The sequence below is a fragment of the Petaurus breviceps genome, unplaced genomic scaffold, assembly GCF_028583685.1.
Source record: "Petaurus breviceps papuanus isolate PSGF00001 unplaced genomic scaffold, PetGlider_PUasm1.0 126, whole genome shotgun sequence".
Taxonomy (NCBI): Eukaryota; Metazoa; Chordata; class Mammalia; order Diprotodontia; family Petauridae; genus Petaurus; species Petaurus breviceps.
The window spans coordinates 30,056,696-30,077,887 of NW_027185655.1; the positions used below are offsets into that span (position 1 = coordinate 30,056,696).

Here is a 21,192-nt window from a genome sequence, read left to right on the forward strand (position 1 = left end):
ACACACAAACTAGCCATGTAACCTTGGGCAAGTTACTTAACCCCAATTGCCCTCCAAAAAGGCAAAAAAAAAGATGAAAAGAAAAACATATTGCCTACCAAGGTCAGTCTCTGAACTTTGGTAGGAGCTAGAAAGTAAGAACTCTGCCTCTTATGTTTTCCTTTTGAATGGGGCATGCTTTCACAGAATGAGCAGGGACAGATGACTCTTATAATAACCTCCCAAATGGTCTGCTTGCTTCACCTTCACTCTATGACACAAGCCATCCTGTACACAGCAACCAAAGAGATTTTCCCAAAGAAAAGGGCTGCCCATGTCCATTTCCTACTCAGCAAACTCCAAATAGCTCCCTATTGGATCTAATGTAAAGTATTATTTCTTCTTTGTTTCATTCCTTTAAAATCTCTATTTTGTGTAAGTTTTATAAAGTGCATAATTACTAATACAGTAGTATATGCGTAAAATTTATAAGTAAATCCAAATATATTAGAGGTGAATACTTAATTTATTTTTTCTTAAAAGGATGTGATCAAAAAGTTTTGGAGATTTCTAGCCTAGAGATTTGTTTTCAATGGAGTAGATAAAGGGGAATGTCTTTAGTGACCTCTTGCTTCAAAGGTTCAGATTCCAAGATCCAATGAGCATGTCCCATTCAAAGCATGTTTCTTTGTAGTTATTTCTTCTTCTGTTTTTTAAAGCAATTGGGGTTAAGTAACTTACCCAAGGTTACATGGCCAATTTGTGTGTGTGTGTGTGTGTGTGTGTGTGTGTTAAGTATCTGAGGCTGGAACCGATCCTGGGTCCTCCTGACTCTGGGGCCAGAGCTCTTACTCACTGCACCACCTAGCCACCGCAAAGATGATCTTTTTCTTTTTTTTTTTTGGCTTTTTGGAGGACAATTGGGGTTAAGTGACTTGCCCAGAGTCACCCAGCTAGTAAGTGTGTCAAGTGTCTGACGGCGGATTTGAACTCAGGTCCTCCTGACTACAAGGCCTGTGCTCTATTCACTGAGCCACCTAGCTGCCCCTCTTTGTAATTATTTCAAAAAATAAAAGGAAAACATACTCTTTTTCTTCTTTGAAGGCTTACTGCTTTTGAACTAATGTTGGCTAGTTTCTAAGAAGGAATTAAAATTTCATATAAAGTCATCCAATAGGCTTTAGTTTCTATAAAGAAAAATCTTTAAAAAATTCATTTAGCATTTTCTTCTAAGCTTATTTTAAAATATGTAAACAGTTTATAGTAAATGGCATGGTTTATTTGAATAGAAACAAAGAAGAGATGGCTAGAAGTTGAACAGCTTGGCAGAAGTTTATATAATAGGGGCCATTCAGTGAGTCAGGTCTGCCAAAGAAGAAAAAATTGTAGATAATAGTGCCAACATAAACAACTTCTTTCTGATTTATTTTGAGATGCATTCTAAATTGACTGTGAATTCTAAGACTCTTAATTTAAATTAAAAAAAAACTGAGTGCAAGCTTGGGGGAGGGAAGTTGGAAGCACCCACTTTTGAAAAGGGAAAGGATCAAAGTAGAGAATAGAACAAGTAGGGAAATGGTGGGAAATATAGTCAGTCTTCCACAATATATCCACTATGGAAATGTTTTGCATAGCTACTCATGTACAACCTATATTGAATTGCTTATCTTTCCAGTGAAGGTGGGTGACAAGTGAGGAAGGGAAAGAATCTGGAATCCAAAGTTTTAAAACCAAATGCTTAATAACATATATATATGTATAAATTATTATTATTATTTTACATATAACTGGGAAATGAGATATACAGGCACTGGGGCATAGAGATCCACCGTGCCCTGCTGGAAAGTTGAAGGGGGAATGGGAGAAGATATGGGAGAGAACAGATTGGGAGAGGGGATATTCAGTGGGAACGCTGTTTTGGGGTTGTGGGTAGGTAGGGAAAATTGGGGAGAAAATTTGTAACTCAAAATCTTGTGGAAATGAATGATGTAAACTAAAAAAAAAGAAAAAAAAAACCCAAAAAACCCATATTTCCCACATATAACTGGAGTTAGGAGGACTCCTGGGTTAGGTGGGGAGTATTGAGTGAGCAAAGCTAAAGAAAAAAGAGAATTCACTATTATTCCTTTAATTAATAATGAATGTCATTTTGTGTTTAAAAGTGTCAATTCAGCTCTTAAAAAGATTAAACACAGTTCTTTGGCTGACAAAATTTCTACTTAGACTAAATGACAGACCAAATTATGAAGAATGGATGAATCAGAACCTTTAAATAGAGTCAGTCACCTTGTATCTATTTTATGTATACCTGTATACATGTACTGTCTCTACCCCTTAGACTATAAACACCATGAGGGCAGGAACTATTTTAATTTTTATATTTGTATTCCCAATGCCTACCACAAGACAAGTAGATGCCTAATAAATGATTGTTTGGCTGATTAAAATGGGATTCTTAAAACAATGTATTTCCTTCTATTGCCAAAATCAGAGGAGTTTTAAAAGCATCTACAAGCAACTACTCCATTTTACCTTCTATTGGAAATTTACATCATGATCGAAGAAAACCTCAATGTATTTGCACACAAAATTTATGATGAAGTTATATTCATACATTTGTTCATTTCACCCTCACCTCTTATTGAGACAGCAGTAGATAATTGGATTGTACATGGTGGAACTCATGGCCAGCCAAAAGATAGCCAGGTAGATTTGCTGGATATATTTCCATCGATTCAATTGCTGATATATTCCAGTAATGATGAAATATATGTGATAGGGCAGCCAGCAGATGGCAAATGTCACCACGACAATAATCATCATTTTTACCACCTATAGAGGAGAAAGAAGATTATGTGTGTGTATATATGTATGTATGTACATGCACATATACATCCATAGATATACATATAATATCTTCCTTATTTAAATCTACAACTCTCCATCAGAAAATTTCTAAGAAATTTTCATAAAAGTCATCAGGTAGGATATATAAGTTTTATAGACTTCCATTTAAGTTATCATAGTACTCATACACAATACACATTCAGTAATGAATTGCTGAATTGAAATGAATATCAGATTTTAATAACTGATATCAGGCACGTCAATGACATACAGAATGTTTTTTCCTAAAAGTGAGTTGAAGTTTCTCCAGACTTCAACACCGTGCCTCAGCTGCAGCCTTATCCTAGAACATCCCTCTCTGGCTCCCTTCCTCCACTGATGAGTTCAACTCAGGGTCTCCATATTGGGGGAGGGTCCCAGTCTGATCAAACTTCATTCTTCTTTCAGCTGTACTTGTGGCTTTCCAAACTCTCTCTTATTGTAGAATTGGGGAAACTAAGGCTCATGAAAATTAAGCAATTTACACAAGGTCACAAAGGTAGTAAGTGAATTCATATATTTTGACAGGGAGGTAACTTGTCCAAGGTCACATAGTATCTTAGATAGGATTTGAACCCAGGTCATATGACTCTAGAACCAGTGCTCTTTTGATTGTGCCCTATGAATATCAGAGTTAACGTGCCTCTTGTTAATTAAAGAAAAGGAATAATGTTAATTTAATCTTTTTTTGAAAATCTGGAAATACTAGGATATTTATTACATGCAGAGCAAAATGAATTTGAAAATTATTTGAAATTAGTCTAGAATCCAAATCAATAGAGGTCTTGAATTAGAAATAATTTGAGGATGGGAGGGATTGGTGGTAGAACTTGGAAATACACAAATAAATCATGTAATAAGTGAATGTGTCCCTTGATGTTAAGGTGGATATTTAGATGGAGGCCGATAGAGTGTAGAGTCACAGGAGGTATGATTCAAGAGACAGAAAACTAGAGCACCGAAGAAAATCAAGTTGAAAGCAGAGAATCCCTAAGGGTTTGATCTCTCCACTAAGCAGGTGACTGACATTGAACTGGTGGAGATTTGACCATTGGAGTTGAAAATTCAGGTCAGTAGCATATGGAATGTCAACTGTAGCCATAAGGAGTAAAGTGCTTGTGACTTTGTGTTTGACTGTAGACCCTCTGTTCCAGAGGTGGAGAAGTTTCACTTAAATTTTCTGTACATATTAAACCTTTCTATTTCATGCTTTTAAATGTTTATGTCTATCTCTGTTATATTAACAGCTCACATTCCCTTATGATTTCCATGTATGTTATATTTCATATTTATAACTGCTGTGGCTGATCTTTTGAGTCAATTTATCATTTAGGTGTTGTGAACTCTGAGTATCTCCCAGCCAAAATTTTATCTCGGTCACTTTTTTTTTGGAGGGGGAAAGGTAGGGCAATTGGGGTTAAGTGACTTGCCCAAGGTTACATGGCTCTCGGTGACTTCTATAAGAAGGAGGCAGGAAAAGCCCTAGTATGTCCTATAAAATACCAATGCTTCTGTTTGTCATTTACATTCTTTCACAATCTTCCTTCCCAAACTTGTTCCATGCTACTCTCCTACATACAACTGATATTTTATTAAAACTGGCTTTATTAAAACATGTCTTTGTACAAATTGTTCCCAGTGCCTAGAATACATTCCTTCCTCACTATTCTCTCCAGCTTCGTTGAAGGTTCAATTCAAATTTTACTTTCACTGTGGGGTACTGATAGTTTTGGGCCCCAAATAACTTTCTATTTACTTTTTACATATTTTTATTTGCTTATTTTTAATCATGTCTCCCTCCTACAACTCCCCACCACAAAGTATAAGGATGGTTTCATTTTTATATCTATATCCTCAGTACCATTTATAGTACATAGCAGTGCCCATTAATAAATACTTGTTGAATGCCAAAGAATATTGTTTATACATAAAAAAATTTAGGCACCTACCAAAATCATTGAAAAAACAGGATTGGGGTGAGGGTGATATAAACAAAAATTATTCTAAAAGGCTATTGAGCTCAGACTGAAGGCAATGACCAGTCTCATCCACGTTATTCCCACCCCCTCTCCAATGGAATGCATCTTTCTTGAGTTTGGTGACTATTTCTGCATCTCAACTTCTTTATTTGGAAAATGCAAATGAGAATATTTGTACCTCTTACCTCACAGTGTTTTTATGAAGGTCCCATATGACAATAACAGTCAAGGTAGGTAGGTAGATCTTAAAGTACTAACACAAGGACACAATTGTTTGATATTTAGCATAGATATGAAGTGCCTAAAGTCTTAATACATTAGCATTTTCCAGGCAAGTAAACTGATAAAACAATTCTACCAATACCATCCTAATATCCGGATTTTCCCCTTCCCTTCTGTTACAGATCGACTTTCAAACAACAGCTTTATAGTGATGGAGCAGAGGGTCCAAACCAGTCCTCTATCCATTGCAACCATAGCTGACTATATAAGGTCTTCTCTTCCCACATTCCATCTTCACCCAAACATGGATCCTTTGTCACATAGGAACCAAGCCTTGCCACAGCACTCCAGACACCTAACAGGACACTCAGGGACCCAACTACTATCATTTTGCATGGCAATAGTCTCTTATTTTGTTCTTCCAATCTTGGGCATGGAGTTTATTTATTGCTTTGGCAGAAAAGTGGGGGCAGTTGCAGAGGGGAAGTGTCAAAAGAAATACTAGGTCTATAAAAGGAATGGTTCTATTTCAGAACTTTATAATACACTCCAACACACACACAACCAGGAATATCCTGGCTAGAATAAGCTGGAGGCACCTTTTACCGGAGAAGTAGGAAAAACCTTTGATCTGACTCCTAGACAGGTCAGGCTACAATGCTTGCAGCTGTTCTCATCCATCACTTTGAATTAATGTGGGTCAATGCTTAAAGTTTGGGTCAAATAAAATAGGCCACAGAGATTAAGTTATATGCAATAGCTAAATCAAAACAGACAAGGGGTACATTCTTCCTTTAGAGATCCTAGACCTGTAATGAGAGGGCTCTTGGGAATTATTTTCAGTTTTCTGATGACTGGGATGAGGATGGCTATCAGTTTCAAAATGGGTAGGTGGCATTTGGTCCTGGTTGACTTCTCCCCCTAAACAGCTAAGAAGCTATGGGAATAGTGCTGAGACCAATATGACCTCCTAGGAGCCTGATAATCATGAATACTTTTGGAATAGGGAAACTGGGCATCTTCCAATGGATAGAACCTCAGTAGAGTACTACAAAACACACCATGGGCATTGGAGGCAGAGTTGAAATCATCATTCTGCGGCTTACTCCCTGGTGAGTTAGTCTCCCAGGGCATCAATTCTTTCATCTGCACTATGAGTCTCTGGGGTTCTCATCAGCTCTAGCTGATCCTATGACCTCTATGACCTACCAGAGACAGAGGCAGAGAGAAGAGAGAGAGAGAGACAGGGAGACAGAGAGAGAGGATAACATAGAGGGAGACAGAGACAGAAGCAGAGAGAGACAGAGACGTAGAGATAGGAGAAACAAAGAGAAACACATAGAGAGTGATGAAGAGTCTGAGGGAGATGGATGGTGATAGAAAGATAGGAGAGATGGAGAGAGAAAGAGATAGGGACTGACAGAAAGACAGAGACAGAAAGAGATATCAAGAGACAGAGAGTTAGAAAGAGAAAAGGGGCAACTGGAGGACCAGAGAATGGAATAAAAGGTACAGTCACAGGTTAGCTTTGTTAAAAATTAAAGACAACTCTTCCAGAAAGAAGAGAGAATTCATTGACACAGAGAAAATTTGAAAGAAAGAGAAGGGAAGTTGAGGAAAGTCATGTCTGATGGTGGCTTGTACCTTTCCATGAAAAGCAAGAAAATGAATTATCTTCAAAAAGTAATGTTTACCCAGGGTAGGATTAAGACCTTGAAGAGACTGGGAAAGGTTAGAAATATCCTCTATAGGCAATGATTCTTAATACAAGTGTGTCTATTTCTTCTTTTCATCAGGATTCCTCTGATAGTCACTTGTATGAAAAATCATAGAATTTCACTCAAACCAGGCTTGATTGCCAAATTTCTATTTGAACTCTCCATTCTAAGCAGCATCCCAAGGTATGCTGATACCACTCACAGTTGTTGTTTCCAATGAGGAATGGGGAACTCTGATGGGCATGAACCCCTACTAATTTTTGTCCCTCAGAAATTATAAAATGTTCAGTTTTGCAGTGAATTAGATGTACTTTTCTATATTGGGTGCTCATAACCCTTTTTGTGTCACAGGCACTTCTGGAAGTCTGATGAAGCTTATGGATCCCTTCTCAGAATTAAAAAAAATTTCTTAATTCAAGGAAATGGTAATTTTAGTTCATCCCATCTTCACAGATCTTCTGAAATCTATCAGAAGAGCCTCAAAGGTATTCAAGCTTAAGAATCCCTACTCTATAGAGACAAAAAACAACTTTCCAGGAGAATAGATAAATAAGAGGGCAGAAAACTTTGAAGGTTTGGCAGACAGACTGACCTGGGAAGAGGAGCTGACCACTAGTATTCATGATGTGAACAAGTACACCTTGTTTAATAGAGGGAAGAGAATCTCTGGGCAGATTGGATTTTTAAATTTATATCTTTAAGTGGGGATGCAGCAAAAGCAAGATGGAAGAGCCAGCAGACTGTCCTGGCAGGATTTCCAAAGTATAGTTTGGGTCATTGTGACATAGGGTAGAAGTAGAATGGCTATTGGCACCAACCAGCCCTTTGTGAAAAGAGCAAAAAGGAAGAGCCCTGAGCAGAGAGTGATGGACATGGGGCAATGACATATGAAGCACAGACCTAGAGCTATGTGGAAGGATTGGCACTAGGAAAGACAGCATATCAAAGATAGAGGCTCATAGGGACATTGGCAACAAATCATGAAAATGAAGGGAGGAAGGATGTTCACTCCCTTATTGATGCAAGCCATTGTCTCCTGGGTCCATGTAGGAAGACAAAGTGATGTCTCCTTCCTAGCAATGAGAAACAAGGAAGAAAAGACTTGTAAAAGGGAGAAACTGTTAGCACTATTGTGATCAGCGTTAGTTTGGCTCCAGATCCTGTGATCTTTCCACCATACTATGCCATTACCTTGATATTTACAAAAGAAGGGAGAGAATTTGTAGGCCAGTACATTTTGTTTCATGGACATACCTTGGTGACTTTTGGGCAGTCTGAAACATTTATGGAATGAAAATGAGACTCCAGTGAGCCTTGGGACCATGGCCAAGGCATTCTTGCTTCCCTAATGTGTTCAGTCATCATGTCTCTTTCTTTGGGCAATGACCAGCAGGGGACCAGCTAGGGCAGAGTGTTTGTCTTCAAATATATTTTTTCCTTGGTATCTGGAACATTGTGATAGTACTTAGTTCCAGCCAATATGACAAAGGATCAGTATTTTGGTAAAAATCGAAGGTGTGATGAGAAGATTCTCCAGAGACAGCTACAGCTGCAGTGTACACTGAACTGGATTGGAGACTGTTGCATCATTATAAGGATGCTGTTTAAAGCTCAGTTGTAATAGGAGGGAGGGTCAAAATGGGGATATTGGAACGGAATCGAGTAGAAGATACACAAATTAGAGTTGGCCTCACTTGATGTCAACTTGAATTTTGTCAAGTTATTCACCTAGAAAATGCAAAAACATTAGGGTTTCAGTTACTTTATGTACATGCTAATATCATAACAAAAGTGTCCATTAGTTATACTTTATGATTTACCCAGTGCTTGGCCTGTATTATCTTATATGATCTTTAGAACAACCCTGTGCAGTAAGAAACACAAATGTTATCATTCCCATTTTACATATGAGGAAGCAGAGGTGCAGAAATGGTTCCTGCCTTCTAGGAGTCTGCATTCCATTGGACAAAAGGGAATGCATAACATGAACAGTATTGGTCCCTGCATTTAATCTGAATTCTGTTGCATTTTAGTATGGTTTTCATTTTCATTGTTGTAGTCATTACATATTTTGGTGGGTTTTGCTTTCTTTTCTTCTTAATAATTCATACACATGTCCCACACTTCTCTGAATTTTTCATATTTGTTATTTTTCCAAGCCCACTTGTTTTTCATTTAATTCCAAAGCTTTCCAGGGTATAAGACTGACAGGCTCAAATATATGTTAATCTTCCTGGCAACCATAATCTAGGACTTCCCAAAAGGAACATTTTTGATTCCAAATGCAATTGAGCCTGGCATGTACTGGAACCTTTTGACAACCACAAGAAGGTGAAGAGTTGTGAGGAGCAGAATTACTAGACGGTCAATTCATAAAATTTAATATACACTTATTATATAGCAAGCTCAGTGCTGAGCACTGGATATTCAAAGAAAGGCAACCAAATGGTTCTTGCTTTCCAGGAAATCTTCTTCTAAGGAAAGAAAACAATATGCAAATGTCCAAGAATATTTTAAAAATAAACAATGTATATATTAGAGTACTTGAAAAGAAATATATTATGTGGCAAATAAGGGAAAGTTATAAATCATTTTAATCCTTAACCAAAACTCAGAATGAAAATGGTGAAACATCTACTTCAAAATGTTATATTTAATTTATATTTATTTTTTTTGAAATCTGGCATTATATTAGATTACCACATCACTTATTATCTTGTGAACAGCAAACATTCTAATTGTTGGTCTAATTTCCTTTTTTTTTAATTTTAGAGGGAGAAAGGCAGGGTAATTGGGGTTAAATGACTTACCCAAGGTAATACAGCTAGTAAGTGTTTCAAATGTCTGAGGTCTTATTTGAACTCAGGTCCTCCTGACTCCAGGGCCAGTGCTCTATTCATTGCACCACCTAGCTGCCCCTATTAGTCTAAGTTCAACATTACTATAGTTCAAAAGTAGAATGTCATTTTTAAAAATTCTTTGAAAATGTGACATCTGATGGGAACCATTATACTTCAAGTCATTGTATTTCTAAGTCCTAAAGTACTATTTCTTTTTCATTCAGAGATATTCAAGATATTCATTTGTTCATTCCTTTACACAGCACACATTTACTAGCTCCTCCTGTGCCAGTGGTTAATGATGCAAAAATAAATAGTACATGATTCTTGCCTTCAAGAAGCTTACAGTTTAGTAAAGAAGATGGGACATGTGCAGAGAACAACATAACACAAATTATACTATGATAAATGTATAACAGGAATGCCAATTTGACATTAGACAAAGAGAAAGATGAAGTTTGTTCCAACACTAAGGTACCTTTCTAAATGACTCCTATTCCTTGTTGAAAAATCACTTCCTATAAAATAATCTGATTTGAGGATCTAGTCTTTCATAAAATTATCTGACAAAGAAAAGGATCAAATTTAGATTATTGCTATTAATTGCCAGAGTATGAGAATTTCAGGATTGAACATTATCTTGTTATCTATTTTTTTATAATTCTTTGTGCCTTTTACATTACTGATTCCTTTATTGTTTTATTATTTTTCTTCTATTTTATTGTGTTTTTCTTTCTTTTCTTTTTGGTCAGGCTATTTGCATAATAATGGTCATGACTTCATTTTGATGAGCCTGAAATGCTTAAAGTTTATTAAAAAACACTATATAAATAAAGTGTACCTAGGAGGAATCAGATGGAATCACTTGACATGATTCATTAGTGCCCAGCCAAGCCTAAGAGTAGGCAAGGTAGCTATTTGCATAAGGCAGAAATGGCAGCAAAGCATGGCAAGGGATATGTTTGAATATTTCTTTTTATGAATGTACATCTCTTAATGCTTGAGAACTCTACTCTCTATGGAACATATTTATTTTGTGATAAGTAAAATTTTATTATGTTATAGAGAAGATCATATATAAGAAGACTGGAGAACAATGAATACTTAAAAAGTACAATATTCAAACATTTTTAAGTCACATAAATGCCTTGTACTGTCTCTATATTAGTGCCTTTATTTCAGAAATTGAATAGAGTGTTGTAGTGCACAACTAGCCACTAGTCAACACTTCACCTCTCTTAATTATTAGGTTACATCAAAAGGCAATGAATGGAACCCCAACTTTATTCAGCCAACCAGGAGCTAACAGCTAAACTCTTCTTAATAGCTTGTTACTTAAGCTTCTGGGTTTTCTAAAGAGTTCTTAAGAAACACAAAACTACATTTCAATCCCTGTGAAGGCTTTCTTTCCTGCCTGTTCTTCAATTTCTTCACCACAAGAACTTAATGGCTTAGTTCAATGGCTTAATTCAGACCCTCCTACTGCTCAGGAATTCATGTTTCACTTATGAGGTATAAACTCATCACATCTCCTCATGTGAAATTAACAGTCCTTGCTTAATTATCCTGTACTCATTAAATGATTTTTCATTTTGTTAGTTTTACCCTGTTGTGTTACAACAGTTCTATGCAAATGAATTGAGGAACCATTATCTCTCATCACATTTTGTGTCCTTAATACTATTTCTTCATAATCAATATTTATCAACTTTCAGTAATAAATTGTTGATAATAAAATAATATTGATAAGACTAAAAAGTAAATAATATCAAAATAAAATAGATTATAAAAATACTTAATAAATGAAAATAAAATATTGATAATTAATAAAAATTATTTCCTGTCCCTTCAAGCCATTAAATTATGCAAATACAAATGAGGTAACATCTCATATCAGTTACCAAGTAATTTGAGCCGCAGTTTGTTTTCTGTCCCAAATTGTTAAAATTCTGCCTGAAAACTGTCTTTTTTTTCACACACATTTTAGTATTTTTTTTGTTAAACCAAATTTCTTTTCAATTTTTTTTTTCAGGGATCAAATCGTTCATCTGTGAAAGGGGGAATATCTTAAATCATCCTTTGCTAGTTGATAAAACATTTGATTTAAGTAAAAATATGTTTTCTGCTCCTTTCATCACAGAATTGCTCCACATGCAGGGTCCCCTGTATCCTCCTTAGCAGAAGAACCTTTATTGGTTCCTTCTCTTTTCTCACTAAAAACCCTTTTTGTCATTGTTTGGTCTTCCTGCCAGCTAGGGCTGGCCCTTATGTTGCTTTTGTTGTCATGAAATTTTGCCACCCTTTTATATTCAATAGGATCTCCCTTTTTGAATTTTCTATGTGTGTTCTTTGAAAATGTAAGTTTGATTAATGAGTGCCCTGTGCATTCATATGAATCTCTTTAGAATGTTTCATCTTTTCTTTATCATCATATTTATTTTGTGGCATCAAAATCCCTTCTTCCAATCTTCACCTCCTTCTTGGGCAGGTTTCCTATGCAGATTCTGGACCTTGGGATCATTCCCAACCTTTCCCTAAACTCTGAAACCACTTTTCCCAAACTTAGTGTGATTCTTGGAACAGGCCCAACTTCCCTTTTTTTCCCCTCTGTAACAAATTCTATCATATCCTCCCAAGGGTTTTATTATTTCTACTTTAACAACTAATTCCTTATTCCTGATCAGAATCTAATTTAGACCAGCAGTTCCTCTTGATCCTTTCTTTACCACTTGAGAATGAAATTATTGTTAATCCATACTAAAAATTTAATTAGCTTCTCATCTCTTGGGAGAGCTGAAATTCCACATCACTGTAATATCATGCCTAAATTCCATGTCTCTCAAATTCTTTTTTTTTTTTAAAGCAATTGGGGTTAAGTAACTTGCTCAAGGTTACACGGCCAGTTATTTCTGGGTGTGGTTTTGATCCAGGTCATCCCGACACTGGAGCCGGTGCTCTTACTCGCTGAGCCACCTGGCCGCCCCTACATCTTCATTCTCTACTAATAAATCCTAAGGCACCATCTGCAGTGATATTCACTATGGTAAGTTTATTTATACTCATTGTGAACACTGCAAGGTCAGATGACCAACTGTCCCATGAAATGTTGGTTCTTATTGCCTTTGAATGCACAATGAAATTACATTGTTTACTTACTTTTCTTAAAATAGAGCCTATGATTTTCTACTGAATTTTACTTTATGTTTTCTAGTTTTATTGATAGCATTTTTTTTTGGCTTTTTGGAGGGCAATTGGAGTTAAATAACTTGCCCAAGTTTACACAGCTAGTTTTTTTTTTGTGTGTGTGGGTGTTAAGTGTCTGAGGCCGAAATCGAACTCGGGTCCTCCTGACTCTGGTGCAGACGCTTTACTCACTGTGCCACCTAGCCACCCCAATAGCATAAACTTTAATGTGGTTGAGATTTAGTTCTTCCACTAATACCTTACCCTGCCAGTTAGTGGACAGGGCTAGCTTTATATTAATATTCATAAAACACTCTATATGAAAATTAGTGTTTGCAATAATTGTGATTCTTAGCTCCATATGCTTTCTTTTGCTCTAAGCTACCAGTCAGAAAGGGGCCATATAGAAGTATTGGGTAATAGGGTCATAGATTTTTATTTTGTGCTTTTTTCTGTTCTATGGGTTATGAAGAGAGGTAACATCCTATAGTGGACAGATCTGGATTCAGGTCCTGCCTCTGACACAGACTGGCTTTGTGACCTTGGGCATGCCACTGAATGGCTCTAGACATCTCTTGATGATGTGTGTGGAGGAGGTGTGGACCTATATTGGTAGTGGGAGTTTCCTTACTCATGTGTTTCTTGTATCAATGAAATCAGAGAGCTAGTCTCAATTTCAATCTTTACCCCCTATGGAGGGTATACCCTGGTATGAGTCTGAGGGTGTCCTGGAATTGGCTTATACTGTCTTACAAAATTGTTAAATTTTCTATGTGATCATTTATACCTTGAAAATTGGAAAATGCTAAAATTAGGGTTAATTTATTGTTTTGTGATGTAGTGTGATGGGGAAAACATTAATAAAACATTTTAACTTAAAAATGTATCCCACATACATTTCTCTCCCATCCATCCCCTGAGAGTTGATTGTTAAATATTTACTAGCACATGCATCTCTGGCTTTTGCCCTCCCCCCTTTTTTTTTGAAACTACTAACAAACATTCTATTATGGAGCTGATCACCAAGACTGAACTCAAAAGATTTTACAGTGTGGCAACACCTACAAGAGCTTGAATTAAATTGGCCTAAGCTTGGAGAGCTCAGAGACCAGTCCTATTAAATGATCCCTATTGGAGTAGTTAGTTTACTGATGGTTAATGTACAAACTCAAATTTTGTTGACTACACTGGCTACCCATTTGCATCAGGCTATAAATGCATTATGAATTGATATAATGCTTAATTATATATCTTTGTTGTTTGTCTTCCAACCTGGCCAAATAGGTCATTTGAGTGTGTAGAATTCTTTTACAAAAGAAAGGACCCAGATAAGGTGACTTTGGGGATTTTGCTCAAACTTGTGATCGTTCAAAGAATAAAATTAAGGGCTTTCCCCCTTTCCATCAGACAATTTGCTCTCAAAGGAAAGCAAGGATAGTAAGCAAAAGAACAGCTAAAACACAATTGTCAAGCATGCTAACAATGGATAAAAGGTCAAAAAAATAGTCAAAGCCTTTTCATTTAAACCATTTTGGTTGTACATTATATTTTATTATATGAGAACTCCATGAAAAAATTTCCCAAACATGGGGGGTAAAGAGAATAATAATATTGCCTAGTGGGAAATTTCCCCTATTTATCTGGATTAAAGATACTCATGTCCAATGCCTTTTAAAGTCCTTTAAGAATAGCACAGTACCAGAATTAGCATAATAATTGAAGCAATTCTTATGCTTTATAGTTCTTTTGAGAACTGTTTTTAATCCTCCCTCCCCCATCTGCTTTAACTACTTAACCACTACAAAATGACTCTCTTTTTCCAGGCTTATTTTATTCCACTCTCCCCTTTTATACATTTCATTTTTTCTAACCTCTACCTTTCAGAATTTCTCTGAAGCTCATTTCACGTACTTTACATATCAAGAGTATAGGAACTTTCTGGTCTTCATTGACACTGATGTTCCTTCCTTCCTCAAATTATGATGTAGTACATGTTGTATTCCTCACCCACCAAAGTAGAATGTAAATTCCAAAGACATAAGGATTGTTTTGTTTTCATTGTATCCCCAGTACCTAACACATTGGATTGGAAGGTACCCAGTGACTTGCAGAAGTGAGCTTATTCTACTACCCCTCATGCCAGTGTCCTAGGATCTTTGGTCCTGCTTTTTCTCTATTTCAGGGCATCTTTCCTGCCTCATCCCAAGGGTCAAAAATTCTTAATTATGCCTTCATCTTGGGAAAGAATTTGACTACTAGTTGTCTCCCTCTGAGGTTATGTTCATTTATTCTCTCTCTCTCTCTCTCTCTCTCTCTCTATATATATATATATATATGTATATATATATATGTTATATGTGCATGGTTTTTCACACAGTGTTTTTCTTTAAAATGTGAGCTCCTTGACGATAGGACCCACATATTTGCCTTTCTTTGTATTCCCAAGGTTTGGCTGCTAAACTGACATTATCTCAATGTCTGGCCCATAGTGAGCTGTTAATTGCTTGCTGACTGACTGATGAATAATTTACCTAGTACAGGGACAGGAGTCACTCCAAAGAAGAATTATAAAGTAGATGAAGTTCCCCTAGTGTCTTTAGCCTTGCTTTCTATCATTTAATTAATGGACAGTCCTGCCAGTAAGCATTTCCCCCATCTAAATCTACTCTCTAGTTAGGAAAACATATACACTATCCAATGCATGCTATAACATGGATGTAAGTCAATGAATTTCTTTACTTAGGGGTACTTGTATTTTAACCTTTAACTCTAAGCATCACTGAAGAACACTGCTGTATCCTATTAAAGGATGTTTAAACATCATGGAGTAGACAAGGAGATTATTTTGGCAGTTGGAGGTCCTTCCTTATACTCTTCAAAATAAGCCACATAAAATAAATGGTTATATCATCTATTTACAACATATGGTAAACCTTGCAAGCCAGGGAATTTTGGATTCTTGTGAAAGATTTAGAACTGAAGAGCAACCAGTTGTTTTCATATTTCTTACTAATGGGGATCTTTCAATCCTTTCCTTGAGTCCTTTTAAAAAATCTTTGGCTAGAATGTATTTGGTATAAAAAGGTCATTAGTTTTGGTTTGCTGTAAAGATTTCTGAAGGAAACATATCCATTAGTTTTCTGTTGACTCCAGAGGAATAGAAATTGTTTGAACAAATAGTGGAAATGTGCAAACATGTAATTAATCAAATTTTTTTCTATTTATTGCCAAACAGGGAATCCACCTTACTTCAGAAGAGGGATGGATTACCTTTCATATTGAATCTACCAAAAGGGACCAGTTCTTTGACTATTATTTAGCCACGACTTCCAAGAGACTCCCAAGAGAGCAAACACTTCCAAGAGACTAAAATTCCGAGAGAAGTTCTTGAATATATAAATCCTGCTTTTCATGTTTTTTCATTAAGCTCCATTTCAGAATCGAATTTTTTTTTAAGGCTTTTCACTTAACTTAGTGACTCATTACCCTCTCACCCTTGTGATAAGTAGCATCAAAACAGGGATTATATATTTAATTTTAATAGACTTGATAATCTATCAGAAAAGGTTCAAATTCATTAAGTTTTTATTTGTTTATTTTTGATCCATAGTTTTTTTTTGGAATTAATTTAAAATTTCCTCTTTAGTGGAGGCACATAAAATTTTGGCTATGACTATACTCACACACATACATATACATACATACATTTTAAATATGCACACATATGTACACACATATATGTGAGTACACACACAATATCCCAAAAGTTTAATGCAGTTTTAAGTTACTTAGACATACTCACACATATACTATCCCAAAAATCTTAATGCAGTTTTAAGCTACTTAAATTAGCTTGTAAAAAAGAAATAGTGAAAGAGGTTTGAAGTGGTTAGCACCAGCTCTTTCATTAATTATGTCTACCTTTGGAAATTTAAGGCATAAATTAAGGGTAATAGAATGATTGGTGATGGAGTACCATATGTTCATAAAGCAGAAGGATGTATGTGTATCAAATACACAACTGGAGAGGGTCTTATTGCCTCCTGGGCATGGTTCTTGCCTATTGTAAAAACTTCCAGACCTGCTATTTTCTAGGGCAGTGGTATCGAACTCAAATAGAAATAGGGTTTACTAAACTGTAATCAAGAATCCCTGCAGGTTGCATATTGACTTAAAACTGTGTATTAATATTTTTATGTTTTGTTGTGTTTTTATTTATTTTGTTAAATACTTTCCAACTATATTTTAGTCTGGCCAGGGCCACATTCAGGAGTTGGACTGAGAGCAGCCTGTATATCATGTATTTGGCATCTCTGTTCTAGGGTTCTTGTAGTCACAGATTTCTTTAGATAAATTTTCACTTCCAAAGTATATAGTTCCGCCAACTTCATGTAAGGACAATCTTACTTATTGCCATTTTAATGGGATCTGACTTTAAAGTGAACAAATCCCATAAACAAATCTGAAATCATGTTCTTTGCTTCATTTATGAGCTATCATATATTCAAAGACATTTCTTGCCACTTTGGTAGCTTTAGAAATTTTTGTACACTAAATGGGAAACAGGTTCAGGTGGAGAGGGTGAACATTTTCTCTGGTTTTTGATATAGATCTTACCTGAAGTACAGGGGGAACAAAAAGCACATTAATCTTATTGGTATGGGAAAATGTTAATTAGGCCTTTATCACAGAATATGAGGGAATATCAGGAAATACATGCATTATAAAGGCATTATCTTTTGTTAACTGAAGCATATCAATCATTAAAATAATTTAAGACATGAAACCACAGAGGTTCCCACCTCCCTACATTTATAGGTTGGATTGAGTTTCTGGATCACCTTTGGGAAAAGATGAAAAAAATAACCTTTTTCACATACTTCAGAGAGTGTGAATATGACTTGGGAATGAATGATGTGTTTTACTGTCCATTTCAGTAATACATTATAATTTTGAAACTTTTAACTATATGGCAAGAGAGTGAGGGGACTCCTACAGACTAAATTTTATGAATCCACACAAAGTTGCCATGTGAGTTGGAGGTAGTTTTGCCATGGTCTATACCCCTGGAGGAACTCTTTGGCACAGTATTAGAGAATGATCAGTGGTAAATGGGCATATTTGTACAAATATAATGGTCATAAAAGCAACATAGATATCAAGGTGTGGCAAACAAGGGAAGAGGTTCAACTACTAATTTAAACAATGAGTTGTTTTTATAAGCCTTTAGAAGTAGCATGATATGGGGCGGCCAGGTAGCACAACGAGTAAGAGCACCGGCTCCAGTGTTGGGACGACCTCGAGATCAAATCCCGGGCTCAGACAACTCAGCACCACACCCAGAAATGACTGGCCGTGTAACCTTGATTAACCCTGATTGCTTTAAAAAAAAAAAGAAAAGTAGCATGATATGGTGGAAAGAACACTGGTTCAAGAATCAGGGGATCTGGATTTGAATCCTGCCTTTGTCAGATGTTACCTGTCTGACATTGGGCAAATACTTTAATTTCTTCTTTGCTTCTGTTTCCTCATCTGTAAAATGAGGAGGTTAGACTTTATGACCTCTATTATCTCTTCCAATTCTAGATCTAGCGTTCTGTGAACCAAGTTGGTTACATGTTCCCTGTCACCATCCATATAAGTAAGTCCTTCTTCAATTCATATTAGGGAAGTGGCCTTGGATTCTTGAAGGCTATGCCAGTGGAACACAAACTGTGGAAGAATCTACCAAGCTAGAAAGGAGATGAGCATGGGAACAGTGATGGACTCTAGGTTTTTTTTTTTTCCCCCAGGGACTTCTAATAGCTAACTGCAGAGAGCCCTTCAGAGAGGTTGACCAGACAATGATTACTTTTTTCTCAGACCCCAAAACTTGCAAAGAGTTAAGTGCTGGCCAGAGCGCTGCCTATATATCAATGGAAAAGACACCCCCACTGGTGAAACTGGAAGTCCTTGAAGCAATGAATTAAGGTAAAGATAAGAAGAAAAGTCCTATGCAGAATGTGAATGAAAAGAACGAGACAAGTCAGAGATATTCTTAGATTTCTTGAAATGCTCTAAAGCAGAAGGAATATTGCAGGTTATGACTTACATAGTCATATAATGGCTGTGACTATACTCACAATACTCAAGTAATGATGTTTAGGAAAGAAACGAAGGTCTTCAATTGTTTTTAAAATGTGAATTTTAGGAAAAGGGACATCAGGAGAAGAGTAAAAGTTTCTTGAGAAATGTTTCCATGAACTTTTAGAAATAACATTTAACTTTATATCTGGTCTTCCTCTGGATAAATTTGATCCAGCACCTAGGAACAGTTCTGGAAGAGGCTGAGAATGAATACATTTTAGACATGAAACAAAAAAGCAGAAGTCCCAACCAAAGGTATCATGAAGACAGAATCATCTTCAAAGACTTTATGAGATTTTCCATGTCTGTCTTCAAGGAGCACTCTACCAAAAGCATTTTAGAATAATAACATCTACCTCCCAGGGTGGTTGGGAATATCAAATGAGATAATATTTGTAAAGTACTTAGAATGACATCTGGCACAAAGTAGGGACTATGTAAATACTAGAGATGCTGCTGCTGATGTACCAAAATAAATCATTTGTGCCTCCCTCTATGCTCTCCTCTTGGGGAGTCATAGGACATTAAAAATGAAGCCATAAACCTTTTCTATCTAGCTGGCGCAAACAGTATAATATTGAGGAAAGAAAATCTTGTATTTGTAATAAGAATACCTGGGCTTAAATCCTAACTCTGTACCTTACTACCTATGTGACCTTTATTCACCTCTTGGTCAGTGTCTCCAACAATAAAATGAGATGTTTATAAGTGCATAAAATAAAAATACATAGGATCACATAGGAAGAGAAAACCAGTTATGTAGAAAGACAGTTATCAAATTATTTTTAAAAATTCAGATAGCAGGTTAAAAACACTTGCTTTAGAAAGGCTTCGTGTTTGCTCTGATGAGGCTGGGTTTCATGTTTATTTCCATTAATCAGTGGTACTAATTGCCTTTATTCTTCTGAAAAGCTCCATCTCTTTCCAACAAGGACATGCATGGCATGAAGATGTGCACATATGTTAGGTTTTCATTCAAAATATTTTTTTCTTATTGTAATAGAGCCTAGAGAGAGATTATGGCAGGAAGCTTTGTTATTGTTGTTGCTCAATTGTTTAGTTGTGTCTGATTTTTCATGAGCCTATGGACCATAGCATGCCAGATAGGATAATAATGAAATATTTTAATTAATTATGGTATATAATTGTTTTTTCTTAAATATTGTTAATAAGGACATGTTTAGGGGGAGTAATGTAATTAAATATGCTTTCTAATTCTTGAAAATTTTGGTTTCACACTTTGTGAAACAGCAATTTGGAGGTCCACTTCTGAGTTAAATTCATTTTGATATTTGGTTGTAATGGTTATCATAGTTGAAAAAAATATTTCACATAGATACATATGTCCAAATGGAAGGGTCTCATCCTTTGTTATGCTTCCTAAATCATAATAATTTAAAATCCCATCCACTTACGTTTGTTGAAATTTGGTTAATACATTTCCATTTTACCTGATTTCAATCAGTTGTTCTTGTAAACTAATGTTATATTTTTATGTTTTTAACAAGGTGGTTGAAAAACCTCTGAAACTCTTTAGAAGTTTTAAAATAGCTTAAAAATTGTTTTCAAGTATGTAGACATGAAGAGTTTTCATATGTGATGTATGGACATCATTTTCAAAAAGGGAGAGGAGAGACTAAGTATCCAAAGAGGCTTGTCTACAGACTGTAAAGAAATATGAAGCATAAGACTATTTTTGGCTGAAGAGTCAAGGATTAGAGAAAGTTAAAAACTTGGGGGACTGGAAAGGATGGTGTTACCCTTGATGAAAAATTGGAAGTTTGAGAACGGTGTAGGTTGGGGGTGGTGGAAATAATGTAGTAAGATTTGTGATATGTATCACAACCAATTCATGCCCACTCATACTGTTTTACTTACTTTTTGATAAATTAAAGAGCAAGATTCATATTTAATAGCCACTGCTGGGAGTACAGGCCCATCTGACACCATCTCCCAGCACATCCCTCTTTCTCACTCAATTGTTTTGAGACTATTATACTCAACTCACACCTGTGCCCTCTGTATATTTCTTCAAACTGCCCTAACTAGGAGAAGGGGAAAAGAAGCAGAAGAATGGCAAAATTATCCCTTGTAAAAGAGATACACAAGGAAGAGTTTTTACAGCATAGGGGAAAATTAAAATGACATGGTGGTGGTAGGGAATACTTTAACCTTACTAAGATCAGATTTGCTTCAAAGAGAGAATAACATACACACTCAGTTGGGTAAAGAAATCTACTTTAGTCATAGGGAGAAGAA

At 36.0% G+C, this 21,192-nt stretch overlaps 1 protein-coding gene across 1 annotated transcript in view; it reads right to left on the reverse strand.

The window, feature by feature from the left end:
* TACR3 (tachykinin receptor 3) overlaps window positions 1–21,192 on the reverse strand; it is a 100,159-nt gene that overhangs the window by 7,477 nt on the left and 71,490 nt on the right. Inside the window, exon 4 of the mRNA XM_069099342.1 lies at window positions 2,615–2,811. Within this exon, the coding sequence (XP_068955443.1) occupies window positions 2,615–2,811 (197 nt within the window). The remainder of the gene's footprint in view (window positions 1–2,614; window positions 2,812–21,192) is intronic.